Source organism: Vulpes lagopus, chromosome 8 (assembly GCF_018345385.1).
Source record: "Vulpes lagopus strain Blue_001 chromosome 8, ASM1834538v1, whole genome shotgun sequence".
NCBI lineage: Eukaryota > Metazoa > Chordata > Mammalia > Carnivora > Canidae > Vulpes > Vulpes lagopus.
In genome coordinates, this window is record NC_054831.1 from 22865968 (window position 1) to 22893252 (window position 27285).

Sequence of the window (27285 nt, forward strand, 5' to 3'; positions counted from 1 at the left end):
ATTTTTTTAAAATTTACTTATTTGAGAGAGAGTGTGTGTGTGCATGAGCAAGAGGAGGGACAGAGGGAGAGAGAGAGAAGGAGAAGCAGACTCCCCACTGAACAGGGAGCCCAGTGTGGGGCTTGATCCCAGGGCCCCGGGATCATGACCTGAGCCAAAGGCAGACACTTAACTGACTGAGCCACCGAAGTGCCCCTATTTTTTAATTTCTAATTTTAATTCCAGTATAGTTAACTACAGTGTTATATTAGTTTCAGATGTATAATATAGTGATTCACCAATTCTATACATTAGTCAGTGCTCATCATGATAAGTGTATTCTTAATCCTCTCACCTATTTCACCCACTGCTCACTCACCTCCTTTCTGGCAGTTTCTTCTCTGTAGTTGAGTCTGGTTTTTTGTCTCTTTTACCCTTTGTTCATTTGTTTTGTTCCTTAAATTCCACATGAGTGAAATCATGGTATTTGTCTTTCTCTGACTTTCTGTCCATGTGGTTAAAAATGGCCAGATTTCATTATTTTTATGACTAATATTCCTCTGTATGTGGTTTATCCATTCATCTAACAGTGAACACTTGGGCTGCTTCCATAATTTGACTAATAGTAAATAATGCTGCAATAAACATAGAGATGCATCTTTCTTTTTGAATTAGCGTTTTCATTTTCTTTGGGTAAATACTCAGTAGTGGAATTACTAGATCATAAAGTATTTCTATTTTCAGTTTTTTGAGGAACCTCCATACTATTTTCCACCCTGGCTGTACCAGATTGCATTCTCACCAATAGTGCGCAAGGGTTCCTTTTTCTCTACATCCTCATCAACACTTGTTTCTTTTATTTTTGATGTTAGCCGTTTTGACAGGTATGAGGTAATATCTCATTGTAGTTTTGATTTGCATTTCCTTGATAATGAATGATGCTCAACATCTTTTCATGTGTCTCTTGGCCATCTGTAAGTCATCTTTAGGAAAATGTCTCTTCAAGTCCTCTGCCCATTTTTTAATTGTATTGTTTGGAGGGGGTTGATGTTAAGTTGTATGAATTCTTTATACGTTTTGTATACTAACCCCTAATTGGATATATCATTTGCAAATATCTTCTCCCATTTATTTTTATATATTTTTTAAAGATTTATTTATTCATGAGAGACACACACACACACACAGAGAGAGAGAGAGAGAGAGAGAGAGAGAGAGAGAGGCAGAGACACAGGCAGAGGGAGGAGAAGCAGGCTCGCCGGTCTCCAGGATCAGGCCCTGGGCTGAAGGTGGCACTAAACCGCTGAGCCATCCGGGCTGCCCTCTTCTCCCATTTAGTAGGTTGTCTTTTAGTTTGGTTGGTTGTTTCTTTTGTGTGGAAGCTTTTTATTTTGATGTAGTCCCGATAGTTTATTTTTGCTTTTGTTTCTCTTGTCTCAGGAGACCTATCTAGAAAGATGTTCTGGCCAGTGTCAGTGTCTGTGCTCTCTTCTAGAATGTTCATGGTTTCAGATCTCACATTTAGGTCTTTAATCCATTTTGAGTTTATTTTTGTATATGGTATAAGAAAGTAGTCCAGTCTTATTCTTTTGCATGTAGCTGTCCAGTTTTCTCAAAACCATTTGTTCACGAGACTTTTTCCTATTGCATATTCTTGCCTCCTTTGTCGAAGATTACTTATCCACATAATTGTGGGTTTATTTCTGGACTCTTTATTCTGTTCTTTTGACCTATGGTATCTACTTCTGTGCCAGTACCATACTGTTTTGATTACTAGTGCTTTGTAGTACATCTTGAAATCTTAGGATTGTTATACCTTTAGTTTTCTTCTTTTTAAAGATTGTGGGTCCTTTGTGTTTCCATACAAATTTTAGGATTATTTGCTCTAGTTCTTTGAAAAATGCTGTTAGTATTTTGATAGGGATTGCATTAACTCTGTAGATTGCTTTGAGTAGTACAGACATTTTAACAATATTGGTCCTTACAGTCCATGAGCATGGAATATCTTTTCATTTTTTTTGTGACGTTCGGCAGCTACTGTTAAAGAGAATTTCCTAGGATTAGCTTTATTATATTACCAAGCACTGATAGAGCAGAAAAATGGCTAAGGTATATAACAGAAACTAAAGTGTTAAATGTCTCTTATAAGCCACTTGGAAAATGTTCATGTAGCTTTCTCAGCAAACTTTATTTAAGCCTAATATGCCTGCTGAAAAATTCACAAATCAGTAGTCACTGCTTGGTGGATGTTCACAGTGAATATACCAGTGTAATATAACTAGCATGGAACATTACCAACACTGCATAGCATTTTAGTAATAGATCATTCATACTAAGACAGGTGTATTGTTCTTTTGAAATTGGTCAGGAGAAGAAGTTTTCTCTTCCCTCCCAACCAGATGATGATATATTAGGGTGGGGATGTATTAAGCTAACAAGTAGTAAAATACAATTGTAATAGCCAAAGCATTTCAAGATTTATTCATGTCAGTGATACAGACTGAGTGCATGATTAGATGCTGAGGGAGGGATAGAAGGAGAGAATCTTCAAGCCTACTTCTCACTGAGCCAGGAGACCCATGCAGGGCTCAAACCCATGACCCATGAGATCATGACGTGAGCCAAAACCAAGAGTCAAACATTTAACCGACTGAGCCACCCAGGTGTGCCCCATAGTCAAAGCATTTAGAGTAGCTAATGATTGGAAACAGTCCGTGTGTCTAAAATAGGATAAACAAACATGAAGTATATTCCTATAATGAAGTACTACTCAACATATAAAGGATAAACTACTGATACATACGATATCATACATGAATCTCTAAAACTTTATGCTGAATGAAAAGAGTACATAGAAATTCCATTTATAGGGCAGCCTGGGTGGCTCAGCGGTTTAAGTGCCTGCCTTTGGCCCAGGGCATGATCCTGGAGTCCCAGGATCGAGTCCTGCATTGGCCTCCCTGCATGGAGCCTGCAACTCCCTCTGTCTGTGTCTCTGCCTCTCTCTCTCTCTTTCTCTCTCTGTGTCTATCATGAATAAATAAAATCTTAAAAAAAAATCCATTTATATGAAGCTCTAGAACAGGGAAAACCAATCTGTGGTGGGAAAAGTCTGAGCAGTGTTTCCCTATAAGAGAAGGGGTTAAGGATTAGCTGGAAAGGGAGCACTTCTTGGGATGATAGTAATATTCTGTATCTTCAAAGGCATTTTCAAAGGCTATGTATTTCTTTTTTACAATGTGTACTTCTCAAAACTCATAGAGTGGTAAACAAAAGATTTGTGTAGTTTTTTTGATGTAAATTTTACCTCAAGAGATAAAACCTGAAAAAATACTGAGCTCTAGTTATTGAAATGCATGTGGAAGTATTTAGGAAGAAGTGTACAAATGTCTGTAACTAATTTTCAAATGTATAAAAAATAAGATGAGTATAGGTATGGATGCATAAGCAAACGGAGAGTTATGTTATAAAGCAAATGCAATGTTAACAGTAAAATGTAGATAGTATGTGGGTGTTCACTGCAAATTTCCTTCAATTTTTCTATATGTTTAATGTTTTTTATTATAAAGTGTTGGAGGAAAAAAACCCAGGCAATCAAGAAACAAAATAATAGTCATGAAAATAAGACTTTTATCATGGCTAGCTTGTCACAGTGAGTATTGGAAGAAAGCAGAAGATAATGTTCAGGTGTAAGGCAGACACTGTCCTATGACCACAACTGGCTTGCAACATGTAATTTGTGGTCCACAAAATACATTCATTTTTATTTTTAATTAACCTGTCTCTAAAATAAGAGTGATTTCACATAAAAATTTTAGATTTCTGTCTGCTTATTTTTAAGAGGATTTGTAAGATAAGTCAGTCAGTCAATAGAGAATAGAGAATCCAAAGGCAGATAGAGATTTGTGCAGAAATTTTGTATATGAAAAAGATTGTATTTCAGATGAGAAGAGGCATATTACTCAGTAAAGCATATTGGACAACCACCTACGCATTTGAGAAAAAATAAAGCTCAAATCCTTTCACAGTCATTAAGTAAATATAAATTACAGGTGGAACAACGATTTAAATGTTAAAAAAAAAAAAAAACTATTACTAGAACCCCTAGTCCATCATTAGGATGGTTGTATCTAAGTGATTTTAACTGGAGACTTAAGAGTTCATTTTTTTGTTTTTTTGTTTTTTTAAGAGTTTGATAGCATATATCCCAAACCATAGGTTTCCAGTAAGTCCTGAAATATATTGGGAAGCAGAATGATATATGCTTTGGAGTCAGTAATATCTAGGTTTAAATCTTTTTTCTACTCTTACTCAGACTTTTTGCAAGGTACAGAACCACTCTGAGCCTTAGTTTCTTCAATAATTAATATACAATTTTAAAAATCTTCCACAGAGGGTTGTTGTGAGGATCAGATGAAATTACATTCTGTGAAATTCTTGCCCAGTGCCTGCCTAGAAGTGAATATTCAATAAATTTTTAGTATAGAGTGAGGAAGAAACAGACTGAACAGCTGTAAGGAACTGGCCCAGAGCAGATGTTTCACCTATAAAGGATGAGAAAATTCCTTGACATTTATTTCCATTAGCAAACATTTATTTAGAACCCACTGTATGCCATGCATCCTATTTGGCATTATAACTATAAAAATAAGAATAGAAGAAATTACCACTTTAAAAAAATCTTAAATTAGGAAAGTCAGATTTTATAAGAAAGGAATTCAAGTAGTAAGAATTTTTATTTTATTTTATTTTATTTTGATTTTTTAAAAAGATTTTATTTATTCGTGAGAGACGGCGGTGGGGGGAGAGGGCAGAGACACAGGCAGAGGGAGAAGTAGGCTCCATGCAGGGAGCCCGATGTAGGACTCAATCCCGGGTCTCCAGGATCACACCCTGGGCTGAAGGTGACACTAATCCATTGAGCCATGCTCACCGGGCTGCCCAGAATTTTTAAATTCAATAATTCCCTTAAACTTAATATTATTATGACTCTAACATTTTCTGGCATGCTACAGTTTCTCCTGTTAGTTAAAGGAAACATAATGTGGAAGCAATTTCCTAAGAAAACTGAATAGTTTGGCTACAACCATGAAAGATCCATTTCTCAGGATAACTATTAAGAGAGAATGCATTACAGAGATGAGATACTAAACGAAATTGCTAAGTGGTGGGTGAAATGGTACTTGTTTTTTTATGCCTTTCTTACTTTTCCATTTAAATATTTTTGCTGGTTGTTAGTATTTGCCTTGGCTTACTTTTCCATGTCATTTGTTTACATTAAATGAAGATACAACTTCCTAGATAATTTTTTCCCCACATTTAGTTAAACAAGATAACACAAACTGTTTTTTCAACAGCATATCGCTAATAGTACTCTAATGTAATGAATTCAAGATAGAAAAACCCTTGTGAGTAATCACAAATAGGCTAGGATTAAAAGTGTATGTATCTAATCTGCTATTTTGGTATTATTGCCATAACTAAAATTTCGGCTCAAATATTTACCAGATTGAGGAAAATGTAAATTGTACACCATATGAAATTGGGTTTTAGACATTAAACCTAATGTCCATCTGCTGATAAACTCAGTAACTGTGCCAATCTATTTGCCGTGACAAAAACATTTTAGCATGGAGTGATAATAACTTATTATAATTATTATGATAATAATGTGTTGTTTTCAGTAAGAAATTTATTAGGAATATTTTGCATTTTCTCCTGAGTATTCTCTATAATGATATGTTCTTTGGTACATGTTATAAATAAAAGATTTATTTTTTATTTTTTTATTTTTTAGTTTGCTGGAAACCATGTCTCACTATACAGATGAACCCAGATTTACCATAGAGCAGATAGATCTGCTTCAGCGCCTTCGGCGTACTGGAATGACTAAACATGAAATTCTCCATGCCTTGGAAACTTTGGACCGTCTTGATCAAGAGCATAGTGACAAGTTTGGAAGAAGGTCCAGCTATGGAGGAAGTTCTTATGGGAATAGTACCAATAATGTTCCAGCATCTTCTTCTACAGCTACAGCTTCCACACAGACCCAACATTCTGGAATGTCCCCATCGCCTAGCAATAGTTATGATACCTCCCCACAGCCTTGCACTACCAATCAAAATGGAAGGGAGAATAGCGAGCGATTATCCACGTCCAATGGAAAGATGTCACCCACTCGCTACCATGCAAACAGCATGGGTCAGAGGTCATACAGTTTTGAAGCCTCAGAAGAGGACCTAGATGTAGATGATAAAGTGGAGGAATTAATGAGGTTAGTTCCTTTGCTTACTCAGAGTCCCCCAAATGTCTGTGTTCTTAGATTGGTTTTTAGTAATATACTGTATTTCAGCTACTTACTTGTAAGAACTATGATTTCCCCCTACTCCCCTTGGAGATGAAAGAATATATTTTCAAATTTTATGATTTTAATTCAAATTTTGTCTTCTTTACCTTAGCCCCTTCTCTTTGCTGCCTGATAATAAGCCTTTTCCATTCTGTTTATCAAAGCAGAAATTAGCCTTCTCTTTATAGTTCTAACTGCTAACATCTGAATTTTCTGAATTGTTAACACATTCTAATCCTTAGAGTTTTCTGAGAGAAAAGATGTTTTATCATGATACAGAACTTGTACACTTAGTTTTTCACTCTAACATACCACATCAAAATAATTTTGAGCACCTATTATATAAAAACTTGTGTTCTTAGGAAGAAAAATAGACATGCTTCCTACCCATAAGAAGCTAAAGTTCTAAGTTAATAGATGCCATATATATTATCTATTACAAGGTAAGTTTAAGCCTTTGTTGTTTTAAATACTGAGAAAAGAAGTCCACTTTCAACAGATAAAATTAGGAGAGACTTCACATTGGACCTGGAACACTCTGAGGCCAGTAACCATGTGTTTTCGAATGTTGTGTTTCCTTGATCTAGGACTGTCCTTGGCACATGGTAAGGGTTTAATATGCTAAGTGAATTGATGAATTTGAGCTAAGTTTAAAAGGATAGCTTTTGTTTTGAAATACGGAACTTTATTTAAAGTTAAGGGAATGGTAAAAGGTAGAGAAGGCAAGGCATGTTTATAGAGGCTGCATGAGCTAGACTATGGTGATAAGAATATTAGGATACAATACAGATTTGGGAAGATTTGAGTTCCACACAAGTATTTTTATGTTTAATTTGGTTGAAATTAAGGATTTTTTACAGGTCTTTAGGAATAGACATGATAAAAGCATTGTTTTCAATAGATTATCAGTAGTGTAGTGGGAGGAAATCCTGCAGGTAGATTAGTTACAGTAGAGAAGCTGTAGCATGAATTTGTCAGAATAAGTTAAAACCTAAAACCTATAATGAGTTATAGTTCTTCCTAAGGATTTTAGGGGTTGAAAATAGTATAATGGTGACTAAATATTGGATATAGAAGATCGGCTCTATAGTACCACAGTGGTAAAATCTTTTAAACAAACTGTCCCAAATTTATTTTTAGGGTAGCACTGCCTTGTATGAAATTGAACTGAACAGACTATCTAGATTCTAATATAATTCTTATAACGAATAGTTTCATAGAGCAGCCATAGAACTCTGTTATTTAAACTTTTAAAACTTTAAGAGATCAATTTGATTTTGAACTCATTTGTACTTGTTAAAGCAGCTGGCCACAGTTTAGATGTTCCTTTTGAATTTAACATGTGTATCATTGTCATGATTGAGAGGGAGAACTGTTGCTGCAAATAGACACTTAACTCATTAAAATATAACAGGGTTAGCTTTTAATTATCCTGAGTGGAGAGGATATTATATCAACAATAAAATTTATATGCTAGCATGTTTTTTTGTTGTTGCTGTCATTAATCAGTTTTAATAAGCTTTTAACATAACAGTTATTCCCAAGTGTGTATTAAACTACCACAAAATTTGGGGAAACTTAGTTATTAACTAAAGGCTCTGAGATTGGCCAGGGTCTAAAACTTGACTGCAAGAATCTAAACACTTAACTATTAGCTCTTACATTGGCATAATATAATTCAACTATGTTCTCAAAATCAACAGTAAACCTCTTTAGCAATCACTAGGATTTGTAGTTAAATCCCACAATTAATACACATTCAAGTTTTATCATTAAAAATGTACATGTTTTTGCATTGTTACCAACATTTGGTTTACTAACTGCCACTTGTTGCATAGTTAGTATACTTTATCTTTACCCTGTTCTCAGCTTCTTTCTTTGAACTGCTACTTTGGTTCTTTAATCATCTAAGGGTCTCACTGAACCTTCTGGCTCTCTGTGGTCCTCTGCCATTGTATCCTCTCCCACACCTGCACTCCTCCTTTGTGCCCACCTCTTATTTTTCTCAAGTTTGCACATAATAACAATCCTTAGGTCAGAGGAAGAAGTTTACTGCATGGCTGTTCTCACTTTTAATCACTATAACCATGCTGTGTATGAGGTGGAGGAGAGAAATTGAGATTCATAAAATTTAAATAACTGGCCCAAGAAAATTTAAATATTAAGTGGCAGAGCTTGAATTCTAACCCGTGTCTTTATTACCATGTCTCTGATATCTGTTGCCTCTGTAAATAAGTTTTTCATGTCTGCAGATTTGAGTAAGATTTCAAGAACGGTGGTTGATATAACACAAATCAAAGTTGTGAATGCCTTAATGGGCTGTTCCTCCTTCCCTCCACCTCCCACATGATATTTGCCACTTCAAATCAATTACTAACCAGATGAATTTTTATTTGGTAGAATGCTAGAGAAATTTTTTAGTGGATCTTTCTGAGTATACTGTGCCACATGGTGCTCTACTGCCCTCGCTAATCACTCAACACTATGGTGATATTGTAGTAGATTAGATTTGATGGGCTATAAGTGGGGGAGAATGGGTAACTGAATGCCTTCCTGTCTCCTTTTATAGATAATCATATATAATTCACATCTTGCATGCTCACATTTCCCAACCCCCATAGCACTCAATCATAAGTTAAATATTTTTCAAATCACGTAACCCACTGAGTTCATAGACTTAACATCTAAAAATTTCAAGGTGCACAAAAGACATTTTTTGTAGAAATTAAGTGTATGTATACCTGATCAACCTGTTAGGAAAGAATCAGAAAGAAAGAAGAAACTGCTACTTTTCCCATTTTTTAATTGATTGAAGTGAAAAAAAACAAAACAAAACAGATAGTTCTCAACAAATTATTGAATTGAATGTGTAACATTTTAGGAAGGACTTTACAGCCAAGAGCTAGAAGACCCATTCCACATATTAATATTTTAAAATGCATCTATTGACATACATATTTATATATTGGTATATATATGTACATCTGTTAATATTATAGTGTAGATTTGTTCCTTCATGTATACATTATAAAATAATAATTGAAATGAGGCTTATCAGGAATTCATAAACAATGCCATATATTAAGGTGTTATTCTTAACTACCCATTACTAAATTTTATGACTGTGTTTATATTTTGTATAAGATCCAAGAGTTTATTCCAAGTGATTAACTGTATGCCCAACAATAGGTGATTTAGGATATTGATTTTCTAAATTCAGTTACTATGTTGTGTATACATATAGAGTAGCTTTCCTTTTAAAGTTATCTTAAAATTTTTTATATTATCTCCTTTATCTCCCTGAGTAGAAATGAAGGGAAATGGGTTTTTATTCAAAAGTTAAAGAATTTGTATGTAACTATATTTTCCCACCTGTGAAATAGTCTTGTCTTTGTATGTATTGCTCAATCTCTGGAAGACTTTGAGATAGATGGCTCTTTAAGGAGTCCTAAAGAATGTTTAGCATACATACCAATTGAGAGAATATGGAAGATCTTAAAGCACACAACTTTTAAACATGTAGTCTTTAATCGTCTTTGTTCCAGAAATGGAAGGATTGCCATTTTGAGCTAGCATAAATAATTTTTTTCCAATCTGATTTGGGAAGCTTAAACATATTTGAGATGAAGAACTTAGAGCTATTTTATAAATTATCTAGATCAGGTTTGCCATTTTACAACCTTTTATCTTCAACTATAAATTTGTTCATTCATTGAACAAATTAAACTCTATTATATGCAAACTCCATGATGAATAAGACACAGTCTTTGTGCTAAAAGACTTCACAGGCTAGTAGGAGCGATAAGACCAGATCAGGAACAACTATAATACAGAACAGCATGAAATATAGTAGCATGTGAGTAATATAATTGAAATGATAACGTTAGCTGTTGGCAGAAAGATCTCTTTTAGCTATGAGGATCAGGGAGAACTTCTCTGAATAGATGACAGTTAAATTGTGTCTTAAGAGTGATTTTACAAAGAGGCATTACTGATTAATTCATTTGGATATTAAGAAAGTTCTATAGGTAACAATGGAAAGTTTAGCAAGTTGTAAAAATAATGGCAGTGGAGGGTGGAAAGGAAGAGTTTTATCCTCATGTGGAAAGCACCTCAGTAGATGAGTTGTGGATGGCTGTGATTTGGAAAAGGTGGTAGGAAGAGATGACATGGATTTTAAGTGGTTTGATGCAAATAGAATGGTAGCTTATCTTGGAATTAAGCTATGGAATCCAAGAAAGATCAACTTGTGTTTCACTTCAATTTCATAAAACTTAAGGAGTACAGATCATGAGGATACGAGATTTTTATAAGAAGTGAATTGTGAGGAGTCCTGGGTGATTAAAATAAAAACTTGAAAAAAATAGTTCTCAAAAAAAGAAAAGAGAAGAAAAGGGATTAAAGAGGATGAAAAATTTCAAATGAAGGGAGAAAGAAAGCAGTGGGAGGGTATAAGAAAATTAGATTTGGAAGGAAACAAAGGAGTTTTCACACTTAAGAAACCAGTCATTTCAGAGTTACTATGTGGACAGTAGGAGAGGCAAGTTGTTAAGGAAGACAGAATGAGGGGGAATATTTGAAAGTTTAAAGAATAAGTTAGCCCTGCAGAATGGAGGTCTCTGAAATATACAAGAGAATTGGACATAGTGAAGGTTGAATACTGTTACTATTTTGAAAATATAGGTTCCTCCCACTATTGAAAGCTTGAGTTACACCACTTTACTTTAGGAAAGACCTCCATTAGTCCCTGTTTTCACTAACTGAAGAAAATGTGAAGGGTATTTTTACTTCTACAAAAAATGCTGTTAGTACACTAATGCAGGTCTTTTATAAAAGCACAGTGGGATAATGTGGACTTTCAGAAAGCATAGGATACCTGTAACTAGTGAAAATACTAAGTGACACATCACTCACTGTGTCTAAATTGACATCACAGAAATCTTTGCGTGGTGCCTTGAAGTACCTCATGCAGATATTTACATCAGTCATAGGTAGTTACAGCAGATCGCTCATTTCTTCTTTACCTGGGAATCTTTCTGGGGTTTTATAAAATAGTAGTCATTGTTTTTTGAATAGTTTTACAGTTTCAAAAGTTTTTACATTGAGGAATTTTTAATTTTATATATTATACACATATATACACATATACACACATTTAATACTACATTTCATTTAAAATTAATTTCAGTGTGTGGAGAAAAATTTTAAGACCCTTGTGATTGGGATGTTAATGTTTTCATTTTACTATATGATGAAACCAGGGTCTAGCTGTATTAAATGACTTGCCCTAGAGTTACTTTACTTTTTAAGTCTTACGTTTTTCTTCTATTTGAAAACGCTTCTCTCTATTGACTAAAGAGGTTTTGTTATTATTATTTTTTTAACTCATTGTGGGTACTTACAAACTTGCCAAGTGTCTAAAAATATAGTCTGTGAGAGGGTAAGTGAATTGCTACTGTTTTGCAGACTTTTTCAAGTTCCTTCTGTCTTGCTGCAGTCCTTGATAAATACCATACTGCAAGGCTGTGAATAATTCACAAACTGGATATTTCCTATTGGAATAATTGAGTGTTATCTCCTCTTTATGATTTAGTGTCTACTCTAGGTGAATTTGACTTAAAATAAATTGATTTAAATTCCAATTTAAATCAGTAGCCAAGAAAATACTATTTAATCATTTTTTCCCACAAAAGCACATTTTTTTATTTAACCTTAATAAATATTCTCTTAAACTCAATTTTCACTTTCCTAGAAGGATATTCCATATATTGCAATGCAGGGCTTTATTTAAAATTTTCCAGATTAATCTTGAAGTTGTATCAGAAGCCAAATGATTTGGTTATTTTAGTTACATAAGGCAAATGAAATTCATACTACTGAAGTTATCTCTTGCTCAACTGATTTTTGGAGAATTTTTGAGAGCCTTTTGGCTTATGCTACCTGTATTTTACTGTGCAGTTTGTTTTATTTGACTTTAAAGTGTATGATTTGTGCCTCTTTCTTTCAAATATACAGTTTTTAAATAAAATAAGAATGCATATTTTTTAAAGAAATACTTCAAATATAAACAAGTGAAAGTTTTGGAAAGAATCTAGCCATACCTAGTTCAGAATCTAGATGAGTATGAGAAATTTTAAATATTGAATTAGGCAGATATGACTATTTTCTTTCTTTAGAAATCTTTTTGATTAGGTAGAATTTCCAACCAGTAGATCAGGAATATACTGTAGAACTTCAGATTGAATGTTGTCCCTACTATCGCTTCTCTGCACTTTTCCAGAATTCCTGAAAGGGAACATGGAATCCGCCAACAGAATGGTAGATTCTCTCCTCACCAAGGGGCTAAAATACCTGCTCTTAAGTTAAATCATTGTGGGTTTATTCTGATTCTTTTTGGACGGGATCTTATCTTTCGTTGCTCCAAATAATCTTTAGGGAGACTTGAGCTCCCATAAGAAGTTTGTGGTTTACAAAATGATTTGTAAAGATTTAATGACCCCATTGTCTCAGATCAAGGTTCAGCAAACTTTTTCTGGGGAATACTGGATGGTAAGCATTTTACACTTTGTGGCCAAATTGAGGATATAATACACATATTTACATCTAAGAGAAAACAAAAAGATCACACATTTTTATTGATAAAATTTAATATAGAATAATAATAGTTGAATATAGTTTTTAAAATATAGGCCAACCAATGAGAAGAATGGAATTTTTGGTGGGGAGGATATGATACTTTGCTTAATTCATGTTCAGTGTTAGTGCTTACTGTCATCAAGTAATGATTACAAGTGTTCATCTTTGAAAACCATTCTTAGTTAGTAGATTGTATAAAAACAGATGGGAGACCGAATTTAGCCATATTTGCTTACTCTATATGAGATTATAAATTACCACTCTCCTATGTTACTTTCGAACTTGATGAAAAATCAGTGCTTTACTTATCTAATCCTTTTGAACATAAAGCATTCAAAGAGAAATTGGTTTGTTTTAAGGGTTCAAGTAAAAGTTTTACTTAAGTATTTGTTCTGGTGGAGAAATAGAAGTCTTGACTTTCATTGTTATTCTAGTGAATGTCTAGTCTTTTGAGAATTTGTTGTCTTAGTGGAGGAAAAAATAAGTCTATAATATGTAATCTCAAGGATACAATATAATATAATTTTAAGTATTCTATATATTATATATAATAGGAAATAAATAAGTGCCTTTTTTATATTAAAGTTCTATATTCACCTCATCCAACTTAAATTTTTTTTGGTTTATATAGAAAAAAGGCAAATTAAATTTGTTAAAATGGCTAATACTTTAGCAGTTGTAAGAATGATGATTTCTTTTCCTTTAACAAAAGTTTTAAAATGACTAAACATTATTTATGCAGTTATGTAGTTAACATGTAAGACCACAATCTGCTCACAACTGATCTTTGTTGTTGTTGTTGCTTTTTATTTTTCTAGGATTTCTGTCTGTGTAAGGTATATTCATTCCTCAGTAATGAAACTTAGTATATACCATATGGCAGCCTTGTTCCTAATGTGAATTATACACAGCATGTGATTAATCATCCTCTGGTATGAGACTTATATCTACTGTGGCATTCACTAAAGCGTCTGTCTGATGGTGTGATGTTTTAGGACTTGAATATTTGGTGTTTCTTGGTTTGTTTTAATTTCATATTTTCACACAAACTTGGTCTGTTTACCTTTATTTTTGTGTCTTTTCTTTCTATGTTCTCCCCACCTCTCTACTTCACCTTTCTTAGCAAAGATGAGGATTTCTACCTTCAACATACATTGTTGGTCTTGTCTTCTGTTTTTGTTAGGAGGGACAGCAGTGTGATAAAAGAGGAAATCAAAGCCTTTCTTGCCAATCGGAGGATTTCCCAAGCAGTTGTTGCACAGGTAACAGGTAAGAGCTGAAGAGCCCTTTATTCTGGAATCATGTCTAGTCTCTGCCTTCTGGTGCAGATGTTGGAATATTGCTTGCATTTCTGCATTGCAGTACAGACCTGTCAATTTAGGCATAATAATGTATGCCTGTGATTTAAAACCCATTGTCTCTGATATCATGGAACTTCTCCAGTATTTTTTTTTTTTTACTTGTGCTAGTAAGTTTCATAGCATTTTTTATAAGAACAAAATCCCCCATTTTATGGCTAAAAAAAGGGTTCTCTGGTTTTCTTATAATTGTGACAGAGCTCATGACACATGCACATCCAACTGCTATCTACAGTTCATATTTTTAAAAGGTTTACAGTCCTCCTAATTCCTGATTTTACCAATTAAAAAAATGATTCATGAGAGTAAAGGAAGTTTTTTTAACCACCTTTCTGTATGTGAAAGCTTTCCTCAAACCATGATGGAGAAGATAAGAGTTATCATTGTCTTCTCTTTGTTCTTTATATCCCATCCCATTACCCACCCCACTGCAGCCCCATCTCAAGTATGTGGTGTATATGTGTCATTCTCTATTCAGATTGCGTTTTTTATGGAGTTCTTAAATTTAGGGGTAGCTTGTCTTCTTTGTTGGTATGTAGTCTTCCTTTCTTGGATATTAGTGGTTTATAAAGACCTTTAAAATCAACTATGCCTTAGTCATGAGAAACTCTTGTAACTACGTTTTGTAGTTGATACATTGTTGTATGTTGTACATTAGTAGGTTATGAAAATTAATTTTTTCCTCCTTCCTCCCTTTTAAAACTTGCCAGTAACAGCTATGTGACTTTGGGCTTTTTAGCCTCTTTGCCTCAGTTTCTTACCTTTATGATGAAATAGTTGGATCTGATCACATAATACCTTCCCATTTTAAGGTATCATTTCTGTTCTCTAGACATCAATAAATATTGAAGCTAATTTACCTAAAAGGTTGTTACTAACCATCAGTATTGTTAAAAATGAAACTTGAGATTTCAGAAGTCTTAAATTTCATCCCAAAAATCTAAGGTCAGCCAATCTTAATTTGTGTATGTGTGTATAATATATAATACTAGTAATATATTTTTATAAATGATGCCTCTGTTCATGGTAAAATATTTTAAATAAAGGCATGCCTTTCCATATAGAAATCTTAGAGGGATGATGTGTGAATTTAATTTTTGTAATTTTCAATATATTATTTAAAATAAGCTTGTACCTTTATCTTCCAGGATTAAGGAATATGCTAAGGGCACTATAAGGGCAAGTTAAGTGGGCTTTACCAAAACCCAGTGATGTGCACAATGAAAAGATTGAGTGTTGTCTTTTAGACTTTTACTTCGCCTCCAAGATCAGAAGCAATAGTATCTTCTAGTCTGCCAGCCAACAAAAAAGAACAAAATTATAGTGTTATAAAACAGCATTATAGAGTTCATGTTTTCTTTCAGGTCGAAATATTTCTGAGGATCTTGAGTACCCTGAATTTTGGATCATCTTGGACTTTTAAAATAGTAGCTTTTGAAACCTATCTGAAATTGATGCAAATTATAATAAAATACCTTTAAATGGAATTTCTTAGGAATATCTAAAAGGACTACCTGTAGTATAATGGATTAAACATAGTAGCATTGTGTTTTTGGAAAGGGAAATTGAAAGATGCTTTAGCATCTTGCTACTCAAAGTGTAGTCCATGAAACAGCATTATTTGGAGCTTGTTAGAAATGTAAAAATACAGAGTACTACCCTACATGTACTGAGCCAGAATTTGAATTTTAATCAGATCCCCAGGTAATTTGGGTTGGAGAAGTACTATTCTAGGAGATTGGTAAGCTTTCCTGACATTTTCAATGGATTGGCATAGTTTTAACATTGTCGTACTCCATAAAAGTCATCATGATGCCATCTCCTGTTTTTGAAAATATTTTTACATATTTATTATCTGTTTATGACACGGACCTTTCTTTTACTGCTATAATCATAGGATTTGGTACTGTTAAAAACTTCTTCCCCCATATCACCCTCGGTCCAACTTATCCTTCCTCCTCTTCATTCCTACTCGAAAAGCTTGGGTGCATTTTCCCTTCATTAGATATCTTTGATGGTTCTTCATTGTCTGAAAAATGAAACTCTTTATAGTCTGATTCCAGCCTCCTTTTTATTGTCATCTTTATCTTCTATTCAAGATTCTCTAGCTAAATTTAGGTACTTGTGTTTTCAGAATTCTCCCCACTTGGATGCTTACAGATCATTTGTGCCTAGGATGCCTTTCCCCTTCTTACCTCAGCCTTATAAAATCCTGTTTATCAAGATTACTTGTTGTTATCCTCATTCTGACTTCTCTGATCACTTTAGCTCTTGTAGACCTCTTTTTTCCCCCCTGAAATCGATTACCTAAGTTCACCACCCTTAGGTACTAAGCCTCATTTCAATTATGCATTTTGGAGTAATGTTCTTTAAAAACAGCAGTCTTTCTTGTACATCCCATCTTGTGCAATAGTCTAGCATTGTACATGCTCTCTGAAGATTTCATGTTTACCTAGCTGCCTAGTGCTGTAAAGGGAGTTTTAGTGAAGCTAACACAAGCTATACATATGGTTATTTGCCCAATATGACTTTGTCCGTGACATTCCCTCTCTGGAAATAGTTATTTATTTGCTTAACAAGTGCTGCATGAGTTTCTGCCCTTAAGAAATAACATTTTTCTTTTATCTGCTTTAATTCAATTATTTACATAAGGCAGGGACGTGAGGATGATTTATAACCATGTTGCTTCATTGTCCCATTGATCAATTTAATGAATTCATGTATTTCCCGTGGATTATTGTGTTACATTTTCACCCAGCTAGTCCAGCCATCAGGCTAGACTCAGGGACAGGGTTTTTCATTTTAGAAAAGAGATCCAACTATATAATAGTGAGTTGGTGATAACTGGTATAAAGCCTGGCCCTCATAATTGGCATACCTGGGATAGTTAGCCTATTTAAGGAAGGCTTCTACTCATCTAGGACTCACTCACTATGGTTATCTGATCTCCATATATAGGCACTTCTTTGCCTTTAAACAAATTAGCCAAGTGTATCTTAGAAGAATACCTAGCTATCCCAAAATAAAGTTTAAGATATGGCACTCCAGAATCTCTGTCCTATAATGGAGTCTTTTAAAAGCTAACTTCAGCTCTAATATGTGAATTAATGAAATAAATCAACCTTGAGATAAAAATGAGAACAGGCATAACAAAAGGAAATGCTAAATAAAAAAAAGTGTAGTGAGGTGCAAAATTATAACACATGTGCTTGTTCCAGAAACAAATACAGAGGCTTCTTTTTATAGATTTGGAGGATTTCTATAATAAGATAAACAAGAAGTTCATGGGTGTGGTCTGTATAAATAATATCCTACTGATAGGAAAAATGACAGAATAAACAGGATATAATAACAGTGCCTGCTGAATTTCCCAGCATGTTATTTGTAGCTTCTTTCACAGAGTCACAGCTGCTCCCACCAAGGGTGGATTTTTACCTCTGTTAGAGGTTGGGCAGGATTCTAAATTCTGACTGACCATGGTGGGATGGGGAGTATAGCCCTTGCTTTAGAAATAACCCACACATGGGACATCTGGGTGGCTCAGCAGTTGAGCATCTGCCTTCGGCGCAGGGCATGATCCCAGAGTTCCGGGATCAAGTCCCACATCCGGCTCTTTGCATGGAGCCTGCTTCTCCCTCCGCCTGTATCTCTGCATCTCTCTGTCATGAATGAATAAATAAAATCTTAAAAAAAAAGAAAGACCCACACATGGGTTTTATATTCACTTTCAGAGAAATGTAAAACATTTTCTTTGGCTTTTAGAATTACTAAAACATGGTTTTCTTTTTAAATGACCTCTGGGAAAAATCAAGCAGGCAAAATAAATGAGTAAGTGGGCAGAGCTTGAGTGAGTGTTTATCAGCCAAAGAAACACACTAATTGGATTTATATCCTCTTAAAATGGAAGAAGAAAAAAAATTTATATCTCTGAACTTTAAGAAATCTAACACAATTTTGTTTTCTTGAATGATAGTAGTATAATGAAAAAGCAGCCATGAAACTTTAGAATACCAAAATTCTAGTCCTTCTATCTGTAGCCTTGGGATCCTGGAAAGAATCAAGTAGCTTTTCTGAGCCTCATTTTCCTTATTTATAAGATGAGGGGCTTTGACCAAATATTTCCAAGAATCTTCTTGAGTTACCAAATTCTATTCATTTTGTTTGTTTGTTTGTTTGTTTGTTTGTTTGTTTAAAGATGCATTTATTTGTTTGAGGGCAGCCCAGGTGGTTCAGCAATTTAGCACCACCTTCAGCCCAGGGTATGATCCTGGAGACGGGGATCGAGTCCCATGTCAGGCTCCCTGCATGGAGCCTGCTTCTCCCTCTGCCTATGTCTGTTCCTCTCTCTCTCTCTCTCATGAATAAATAAATGAAAATCTTTTTTTTTTTAAAAAAGATGCATTTATTTGTTTGAAAGAGAGAGCACATGAACAGGGAGAGAATATCCAAGCAGATTCCCATAGAATGTGGAACCCAGGGCAGTACTGAATCTCATGACCCATGAGATCAGGACCTGAGCCAAAATCGAGAGTGGGAGGCTCAACTGACTGAGCCACCCAGGCGCCCCAAATTCTATTCTTTTTTTAAACAAAGTTCATTTAACCAATGTGCTGTCTCGTTCCCAAAATGTAAGAGTAAGTGTAAAGAGAAGTTCTGAACCAGTTTAGAAATGTTACAACTGTACTTAGATCACTTCCCTTTTTTAAATTTATCTTTAAAATGAAGTTTGAAAACGCTGCATATTCAATTTAATTATAATAATTTCCCTACAAAGTAAGTTATGTATTGATCCTCTTCCTAAGCAGAGAACTTCAGGCCAGATTTTAAAAACCAACTAAAGTGTCAGTATACCTTTTTTAAAAATAGGCTTCATTTTTTTTAGGCAGTTTTAAGTTCACAGCAAAAGTGAGTGAAAAGTATAGAGTTCCTGTTTACTCCCTACCTTCTGCACATGCACAGCCTCCCTACCAGCAGCATCTGGCACCAGAGTGCTACATTTGTTATCATGTGTAAACCTACATTGACATCATTATTGTCACCAAAAAGTGCATGGTTTACATTACGTGTAAATAATTTTGTACATTCTGTGGGGTTTTAAAAAATGTATAATGACAAGCATCCACCATTATAGTATCATAATACGACACTACAGTTTCACTTTCTAAAAATCCTCTGTGTTCTGCCTATTCATATTTTCCTTCCCCCTGCTAACCCTTGGCAACCACTGTCTTTTTACTGCCTCTATAGTTTTGCCTTTTCAAAAATGTTATCCTAGGATATATAGTTTTTTACATTGGCATCTTCCTCTTAGTAATATGGTTTTAAGATTCTTAAATGTCTTTTCATGACTTGATAGCTCATTTCTTTTTGTTGCCAAATAATATTCTGTTATATGGACATAACATAGTCTATTCTCTCATTCACTGCTGAAGGACATCTTGGTTGCCTCCCAAATTTTGGCAGTTACGAATAAAGTTACGATAATTTTGGTAGCACATATATCACAGACTGTAGAATTGTCATGTTGTCATACAACCAAATATAATTAGTTATTAGGCTCACTTAACAAGATTTTATCAATTCTTACATAATGAATTTTACTAGTTTTAGGCAGATCTCCAATTTGAAAGCAATTAATCTGTCTACAAAAGGTAAATTTCTCTGTTTAAGATTTAACTTCTGTCTCCAGGTTGAAAAAGTTTGGAGTTTTTGTTTGTTAGGAGAAAACTTCTTTTCAGATCTTTGAATGGACTTCAGTTATCAATAATACAAATATTTTTGCAGAGTGCGTTTAGGATTTTCTCTTGTTTTGCTGCCTCTAGAGAATAAAATGGGTGTTTCCTATGGTTCAAAAATTCTTGCTTTTTTATCTTATTTTCTTCTATCTCCTGCAGTTTGCCAGCAAACTATTTTCTTATAAACACAGCACATAAGGTTATTTTTTTTCTTTTCCCAGAGAAAACTATCCAGCCTCTATATCTGAATACCCACCTTTTCTCACTTTGGTGATAGCTAAGTGAAAAATTGGAGTGAAAATAATTTCAGAGGATACTTCCGTTGTTAGAAAATCAGTTTGCTATAATTTTTGAAACTCATTGTCCTTCCAGGGTTTTCATCATCTCAAATACAGTGTATAGGATTTTTAGTGTCAAAGTTATGAAGATTGGTTTGGAAATAAGAACAAGACTTTTCCTCCACCTGTATTTAAAGTTGAAACTATATTTAAAAAATTTTTATTCCACCATAAGCTTTGACAGAAGTGACTTTACAAAGGTTACACGCAAATGTGGTTTTTTCCCATTAGTAATTTTCATTTTTGCTTCTCCCTAATTCTTGTTTCTTAAGATTATGGAGAAAAGTCTTTTTTTTTTTTTTTTTTTTTAAGATTTTACTCATTCATCCATGAGACACACAGAGAGAGGTAGAGACACAAGGCAGAGGGAGAAGCAGACTCCATGCAGGGAGCCTCACAGGGGACTCGATCCCAGGACCCCGGGATCATGCCCTCAACTGAAGGCAGACGCTCAACCACTGAGCCCCAGGTGCCCCAAGAAAAGTCTTTACTTGAGGTATAATAGTCCTTCAGCAGTTTTAGGAACTATTTCTAACTTAATATAAGTTCATTTTCCTTATATTAAAAAAATAAAGCCACAGGGATGAATGACAGAAAGAATACCCTAGTAAATAAGTCAGAAGGTTTCTGTGTCTGATAAAATAGCAAACTCTAAAGTTCAGCTATAGTCCATGTGAGTCATCAGGCAATATTAATAAGTAACTTCCAAGTAACTTCCTGCAGAAGAAAGCTAAGAAGGGATAAATACCACTTTTTGTAAACTATAGATATGGTCTCATTAAGGAATTACCTGTTAACTCTTGAAGTTTACTCAGCGTTAGATCTTAATCGAAGGATTTGACCTCAGTTTCTACAAATAATTTGTTCTGTCATGAAGACATACTAGATTTAGTAGTGTGTACTTACTAGCTTTAGTCAAATAAGGAACTGGAGCTTGAACTGACCAAAGTAACCAAATTTGAGGGTGGTGATATCTGAGAGGTGTGTAAAATTGTGAAACAATCATTCAGATTCTTATGACCTATTTAAGAAAACTTTTAATCTCACCATGTGTCAACTTCAGCTAAATTTGACTCTATCATTTGATCCTATAAAATAAACCAGGGGAAATGTGATTTTTTTCTGAATTTTATTTACTTTTATTTAAGATAAAATTTGTATAAGAGTAGAGTTCTCTTAACTGTGCCAGATTTATACAGTGGTATAACCAAAGTCAGGAGGTAGGACATTTTCAGTATTTCATCAAGTTTTCCTTCCTGCCTAACCTCACTGCAAGCCCCTACTGACCACAGATCTGCGTTGTCAGTATATTTTTACATTTTTTAGAAAGTTATGTAACTGGAATCATACAATACATACCTTTTTTGTATGTCTCATTTCTTTTTGGTTTTTTGGTTTGTTTGTTTTTAAAGATTTTATGTATTTATTCATGAGAGACACACAGAGTGAGGCAGAGACACAGACAGAGGGAGAAGCAGGCTAGGCTCTCTTTGGGGAGCCCGATTTAGGACTGGATCCCAGGACCCCGGGATCACTCCCTGAGCTGAAGACAGATGCTCAACCACTGAGGACCCAGGAGTCCCTCACTTCTTTCACTTATGATACTTTTGAGATTCATTAGTGTTGTTACATGTATCTGTAGTTCATAAGTTTTAAATGCTGAATACTAGTTAATTGAATGGATATAACAAAATTCATTTATCCATTAATCAGCTGATGGCCATTTGAGCAGTTTTCAGATTTTGGCTATTATGAATTAAGCTGCTGTGACCATTTGTCTACAAATGTTACATGGACATATGTTTTCTCATATGTAGGAGTGGGATTGTGCAATTATTGGTAAGTATGTGTTTAACTCTTTAAGAAACTGTCAAACTGTTTTCCAAAATGGCTATATACTATTTTGTACTTCTACTAGCAGTATGTGAGATTTCCAGTTACTTTGCATTCTCTTCAGCACTTGGTATTTGGTATTTGTATTTCTAGTGCATATGTAATATGCATCTCACTCTAGTGAGATATGTAATAGCATCTCACTCTAGTTTTATTTTGCATTTTTCTAATGATTAATTATGTCGAGGATCTTTTCAGATGCTCATTTGCTATTCATGTATCTTCTTAGGTGAAATGTCTGTCAAATCTTTTATCCATTGTTTTTTAATCAGGTTGTTTCCCTTACTATTGATTACAAGAGTTCTATGTATATTCTGGGTACAAGTCCTTGACTGTATGGATTTAATAGTTATCCTAGTCTGAAGTTTGCATTCATTTTCTTTCAAAGAGCAAATGTTTCTAATTTTGATAAAGTTATGTTTCTCTTTTTTTTTTTTCTTTTATGGTTCATGCTTTTTGTGTCCTAAGAAAATATGCCTAAATTCAGTCTCAAAGAATTTCTTATGTTTTCTTCTGGAAGCTTTAGTATGGGCTTGTACATTTAGGTTGGTGAACCATTTCAAGGTAATTTTTTGTGTACGCAAGAGATAAAGGTTAAGATCTACCTACTTTTTTTTTTTTTTCCTGTGGATATCCAATTGTTGGAGCACCATTTGTTGAAAACAGTCAGCAGTGGTCAAGAGACCAGTCTTGCCCTATTCAATTACATTGGCACCTTTGTCGAAAATTAACTGAATATATATGTGTGGGTCTTTTTCTGTACTGTCTATTCTATTATGTTCTGTTGGTCTCTATCCATATAATACAAAACTGCAAATTTTTGTAGTCTTGAAGTTTCTTTCTCAACATCACTATTATTCTAGGTCTTTTGCATGTATTTCCATATACATTTTTAAATTGCCTTGTCAGTTTCTACAAAAAAAATATTTGTAGTGAGGTTGGGATTGGGATTGTTTTGAATATATGGGTTAGTCTAGTATTAGGATTTGACATCTTAATGATACTGAGTATTTTCATCCAAGAACATGGTATACCTCCATTTGTTACAGTCTTCTGTATTTCTCTCTCAACCATGTTAGTTTTCTGTGTCTTACACAGAGACAAGTCTTGCACATAAGTCTTGCACAATAAGTCTTGCACATATTTTCTTAAATTATCTCTAAATATTTTATATTTTTAATATTGTCATATTGGTACTATCTTTAGTGTCAATATTTAGTTTCTTGTATCATAGAATAATTGTTTTGGGTATATTGATATTCTATTTTGCTAAATCCATTAATTCTAGTAGCTTTTAAGAAAATTCTTAGGATTTTCTTTGTTTTTTCCTTAAAGATTTTATTTACTTATTTACTTACTTATGAGAGACACAGAGAGAGGCAGAGACATAGGCAGAGGAGAGGGAGAAGGAGGCTCTCTGCTGGGAGCCCAATGCAGGACTTGATCCCAGGACCCTAGGATCATGCCCTGAGCTGAAGGGAGGTACTCAACCACTGAGCCACCCAGGTGTCCCTTCTTAGCATTTTCTATGTGGGGAGTCATGTTATCTATGAATAGAGATGATTCTACTTCTTCCTTTCAATTTCCTTCTTTTTCTTGCCTTAATCTGCTGATAAGGACCACCAGTGTTGAATATAGTAATGAGAACAGACATCTTTACCTTTTCTCCAAACCTAGGGAGTAGGCATTCACTTTTTCACCATTAAGTGTGATCTTAGCTGTAGGTTTTTCATAGCTATCCTTTATCAAGATGCCCTTCAAGGGGGCAGCCCAGGTAGCTAGCGGTTTAGCGCCGCCTTCAGTCCAGGCCATGATCCTGGAGACCTGAGATCGAGTCCCACATCAGGCTCCTTGTGTGGAGCCTGTTTCTCCCTCTGCCTGTGTCTCTGCCTCTCTCTCTCTCTCTGTCTCTCATGAATAAATAAATAAAATCTTAAAAAAAATAAAAAAAACCAGATGCCCTTCAAGGGAAGTTTCTTTCTGGTTTCTGAGAATTTTTATCATGAAGGGATGCTGTACATTATCAAATGTTTTTTCTGCATCTATTGAGTTTACCACCTGATTTTTCTTTTTTAGTCTTGTTAATATGGTAAATTACATTGGTTGATTTTCAACTATTAAAGAGAAGTTTCTTCTCTTTCTGGTTTCTGAGAATTTTTATCATGAATGGATGTTGTACTTTATCAAATTTTTTTTCTGCATCTATTGAGATTACCACCTGATTTTTCTTTTTTTTAGTCTTGTTAATATGATAAATTACATTGATTGATTTTCAACTGTTAAACCAACCTTGCATTCAGGAAAAAGTTCCATTGACTCATGATGTTTTGTCCTTTGTATATGTTTCGATTCAATTTGCTGATATTCTAGTATTGTAGAATTTAGTACTTATGTTCATTAGAGTTATTGTTCAGGGTTTGTTTTGCTTTTTCCATTTCCTATAATGTCCTTGTCTAGTTTTGTTACTATGATAATGTGGGCTCATAAGATGAGTTGGGAAGTGTTTCTTTTCCTTGCATTTTTAGAATTGATACAGAATTGGTGTTATTTCTTCCTTAAATATCTTTGAGACTGCTTTTTTTTTTTTTAAGTGATTAAATAGTGACTTAATAGTTAAGCTGTTACTTAACTAAAGGATCTTACCTTTTAGTGCTTGTACCTTGTCCTGGAGGCTTCAGATAGAATATAGACTAGTGGAGATTATCAGGTCCTTAATACCTCAAAGGTTGCCAGCACTTTTTCTACATGATTTTATCCTTGGCAGAAATGCTTTTCCCCTATCCAGTTGCCTAAAATAGCAAAATGACAAACCACAAACCAAATTGAATTTGCTTTTTTTTTTTTTTAAGATTTTATTTATTCATTCAGGAGAGACACAGAGAGAGAGAGGCAGAGACATGGGCAGAGGGAGAAGTAGGCTCCATGCAAGGAGCTGGTCGCGGGACCCGATCCTGGGACCCCAGGACCATGCCCCAAGCCGAAGGCAGGTGCCAAACTGCCTAGCCAACCCAGGGATCCCGTGAATTTGCTTTAGATAGAACAATAACCCTTCCCCTATGCTGACCTATCTCTAAATCTATTGCCCAGCAGATCTGTGGACAATTTCTTGGTTTTGAACACATTGATTTTAATGTACATATTCAATATAACATTGCCCAAGGCTTGTCATCATTGGTTTTTTTTTTTTAAGATTTTATTTATTCATGAGAGACAGAGAGAAAGGCAGAGACATAAGCAGAGGGAGAAGCAGGCTCCCCATGGGAAGGCTGATGTGGGACTCAATCCCCAGACCCAGGATCACGCCCTGAGCCAAAGGCAGACCTTCAACCAGGAGCCACCCAGGTGTCCTGTCATTGTTCTTAATGAGAAACAGGAAAGAGTTTTTAGAAACATTCTTAATGTGATCTTTAATGTTTTGAGACATTTTAAAGACTAAAATATGCTGTTTTCATAAAAGTGTTTTTCTCCTTTGTTGTAAAATATAAAGATTGACCATTGCACCCAAGCCCTTCCATTGCTAAATATTTTTTGGGAAGATATAATTACCAGTTTGTCTTGATTTTTCTAGGACCGTAAAGAATGGCTTTGAAATGTTTGAGTGCTATGTGTTAAGATAATTAGTTAAGATAATATTTAGTAAGAACAATACCTCTTGAACCATTGTTGCCCATGCTTTTATTTGTCTTTAGCTCAGTTTTATCATTGTGTGCTAGGTAACTACCTACCAGGAGAGCATATAGAGCCCTTAAGTGTTATGGATGACCAGTGGCTCTGCATTTTACTGCTGTGCACCTTGTTAGCTAAACCTCCCTTTTTGGAGGGTTTTTATTTTTAGCTGTAATTTATTTTAACACTTACCAAGTGCTAGATGCTGTGCTAACTGTTTTATGTATTTGAGAGGCAGGTGTTAACTTCTTCAGTTACAGGCAAGAAAACTGAGGTTAAAGGAGAGTCAATTATTTGCCCATAGTCACACAAATAATTACTGTTTGTCTTGCTTCAAAGCCAGGTTTATTACATAGCATTTCGGCATATAAATGCAGTAAAGTGCAGTGGTCTAGAACATGATTTTGAAGATTCAGAATATGATTTCTGTCACTTACTAGTTATATATCTTTGTGTAGGTTACTGAGCATCTTAATAATTATCATTTTCCTCTTTTGGAAAATGAGAATGATAATAATACCTACCTAACAGGATTTTTTAGATTAAATGAGTTGGTCCATATAGTTTCTGGCACATGGTAAATGCCATAGAAGTTTTTTTTTTTTTTTAAGTTATTGTCTTTGTTATATTCCTTAATCCCTCTCCAAACTGACTTTTCTGAAGCCAAGCTTCCTGAGACTAAATAAGTTAACCATAATGTTTCCAGCCTTTGGCTACTTAATAATGAACTTTAAAAAATATATGCACTCCCTTGTTCATTGTAGCATATTTATAAGTTAAGGGATGAAAATAACCTATACACTGGAACATTATTCAGCCAAAAAAAGAGGAAATCTTGCCATTTGTGACAACAAATGGATGGACCTTGAGGGTATTATGCTAAATGAAATAAGTCAGAGAAAGACAGATTATGGGATGTCATTTATATGTATATGAATCTTAACCCCAGATTTACAGATAAAGAGAACAGATTGATGTTTACCAAAGGTGGGAAGGAGGGGGTGAGCAAAGTGGGTGAAAGTGGTCAAAAAGTACAAACTTCCACTTACAAATATCCTGGGGATATAATTTACAGCATGGGCACTATAGTTAACAGTGCTCTATTGTATATTGGAAAGGTGCTAAAAGAGTAAATCTTAAAAGTTCTTATCCTACACACATAAAAATTTTAACTATGTGTCATGATCGATTTTAACCAAATTTATTATGGTAATCATTTCACAAGAAATAATCAAGTCATTATATTGTATACCTAAAACTAACATAATAAAAAATTCATAGTAGATTAGTGGATTTTAATGTAAGAGTGTGAAAAAGCTTGTTAGTGAATTGAT

The 27285-nt window shown here is 34.4% G+C and overlaps 1 protein-coding gene across 16 annotated transcripts in view; it reads left to right on the plus strand.

Moving 5' to 3' along the window:
• HMBOX1 (homeobox containing 1) overlaps window positions 1-27285 on the plus strand; it is a 191451-nt gene that overhangs the window by 78026 nt on the left and 86140 nt on the right. For all 16 annotated transcript variants that reach the window (XM_041768221.1, XM_041768222.1, XM_041768216.1 and 13 more), the window contains 2 exons: window positions 5777-6253; window positions 14145-14230. In XM_041768221.1, the coding sequence (XP_041624155.1) occupies window positions 5777-6253; window positions 14145-14230 (563 nt within the window). The remainder of the gene's footprint in view (window positions 1-5776; window positions 6254-14144; window positions 14231-27285) is intronic.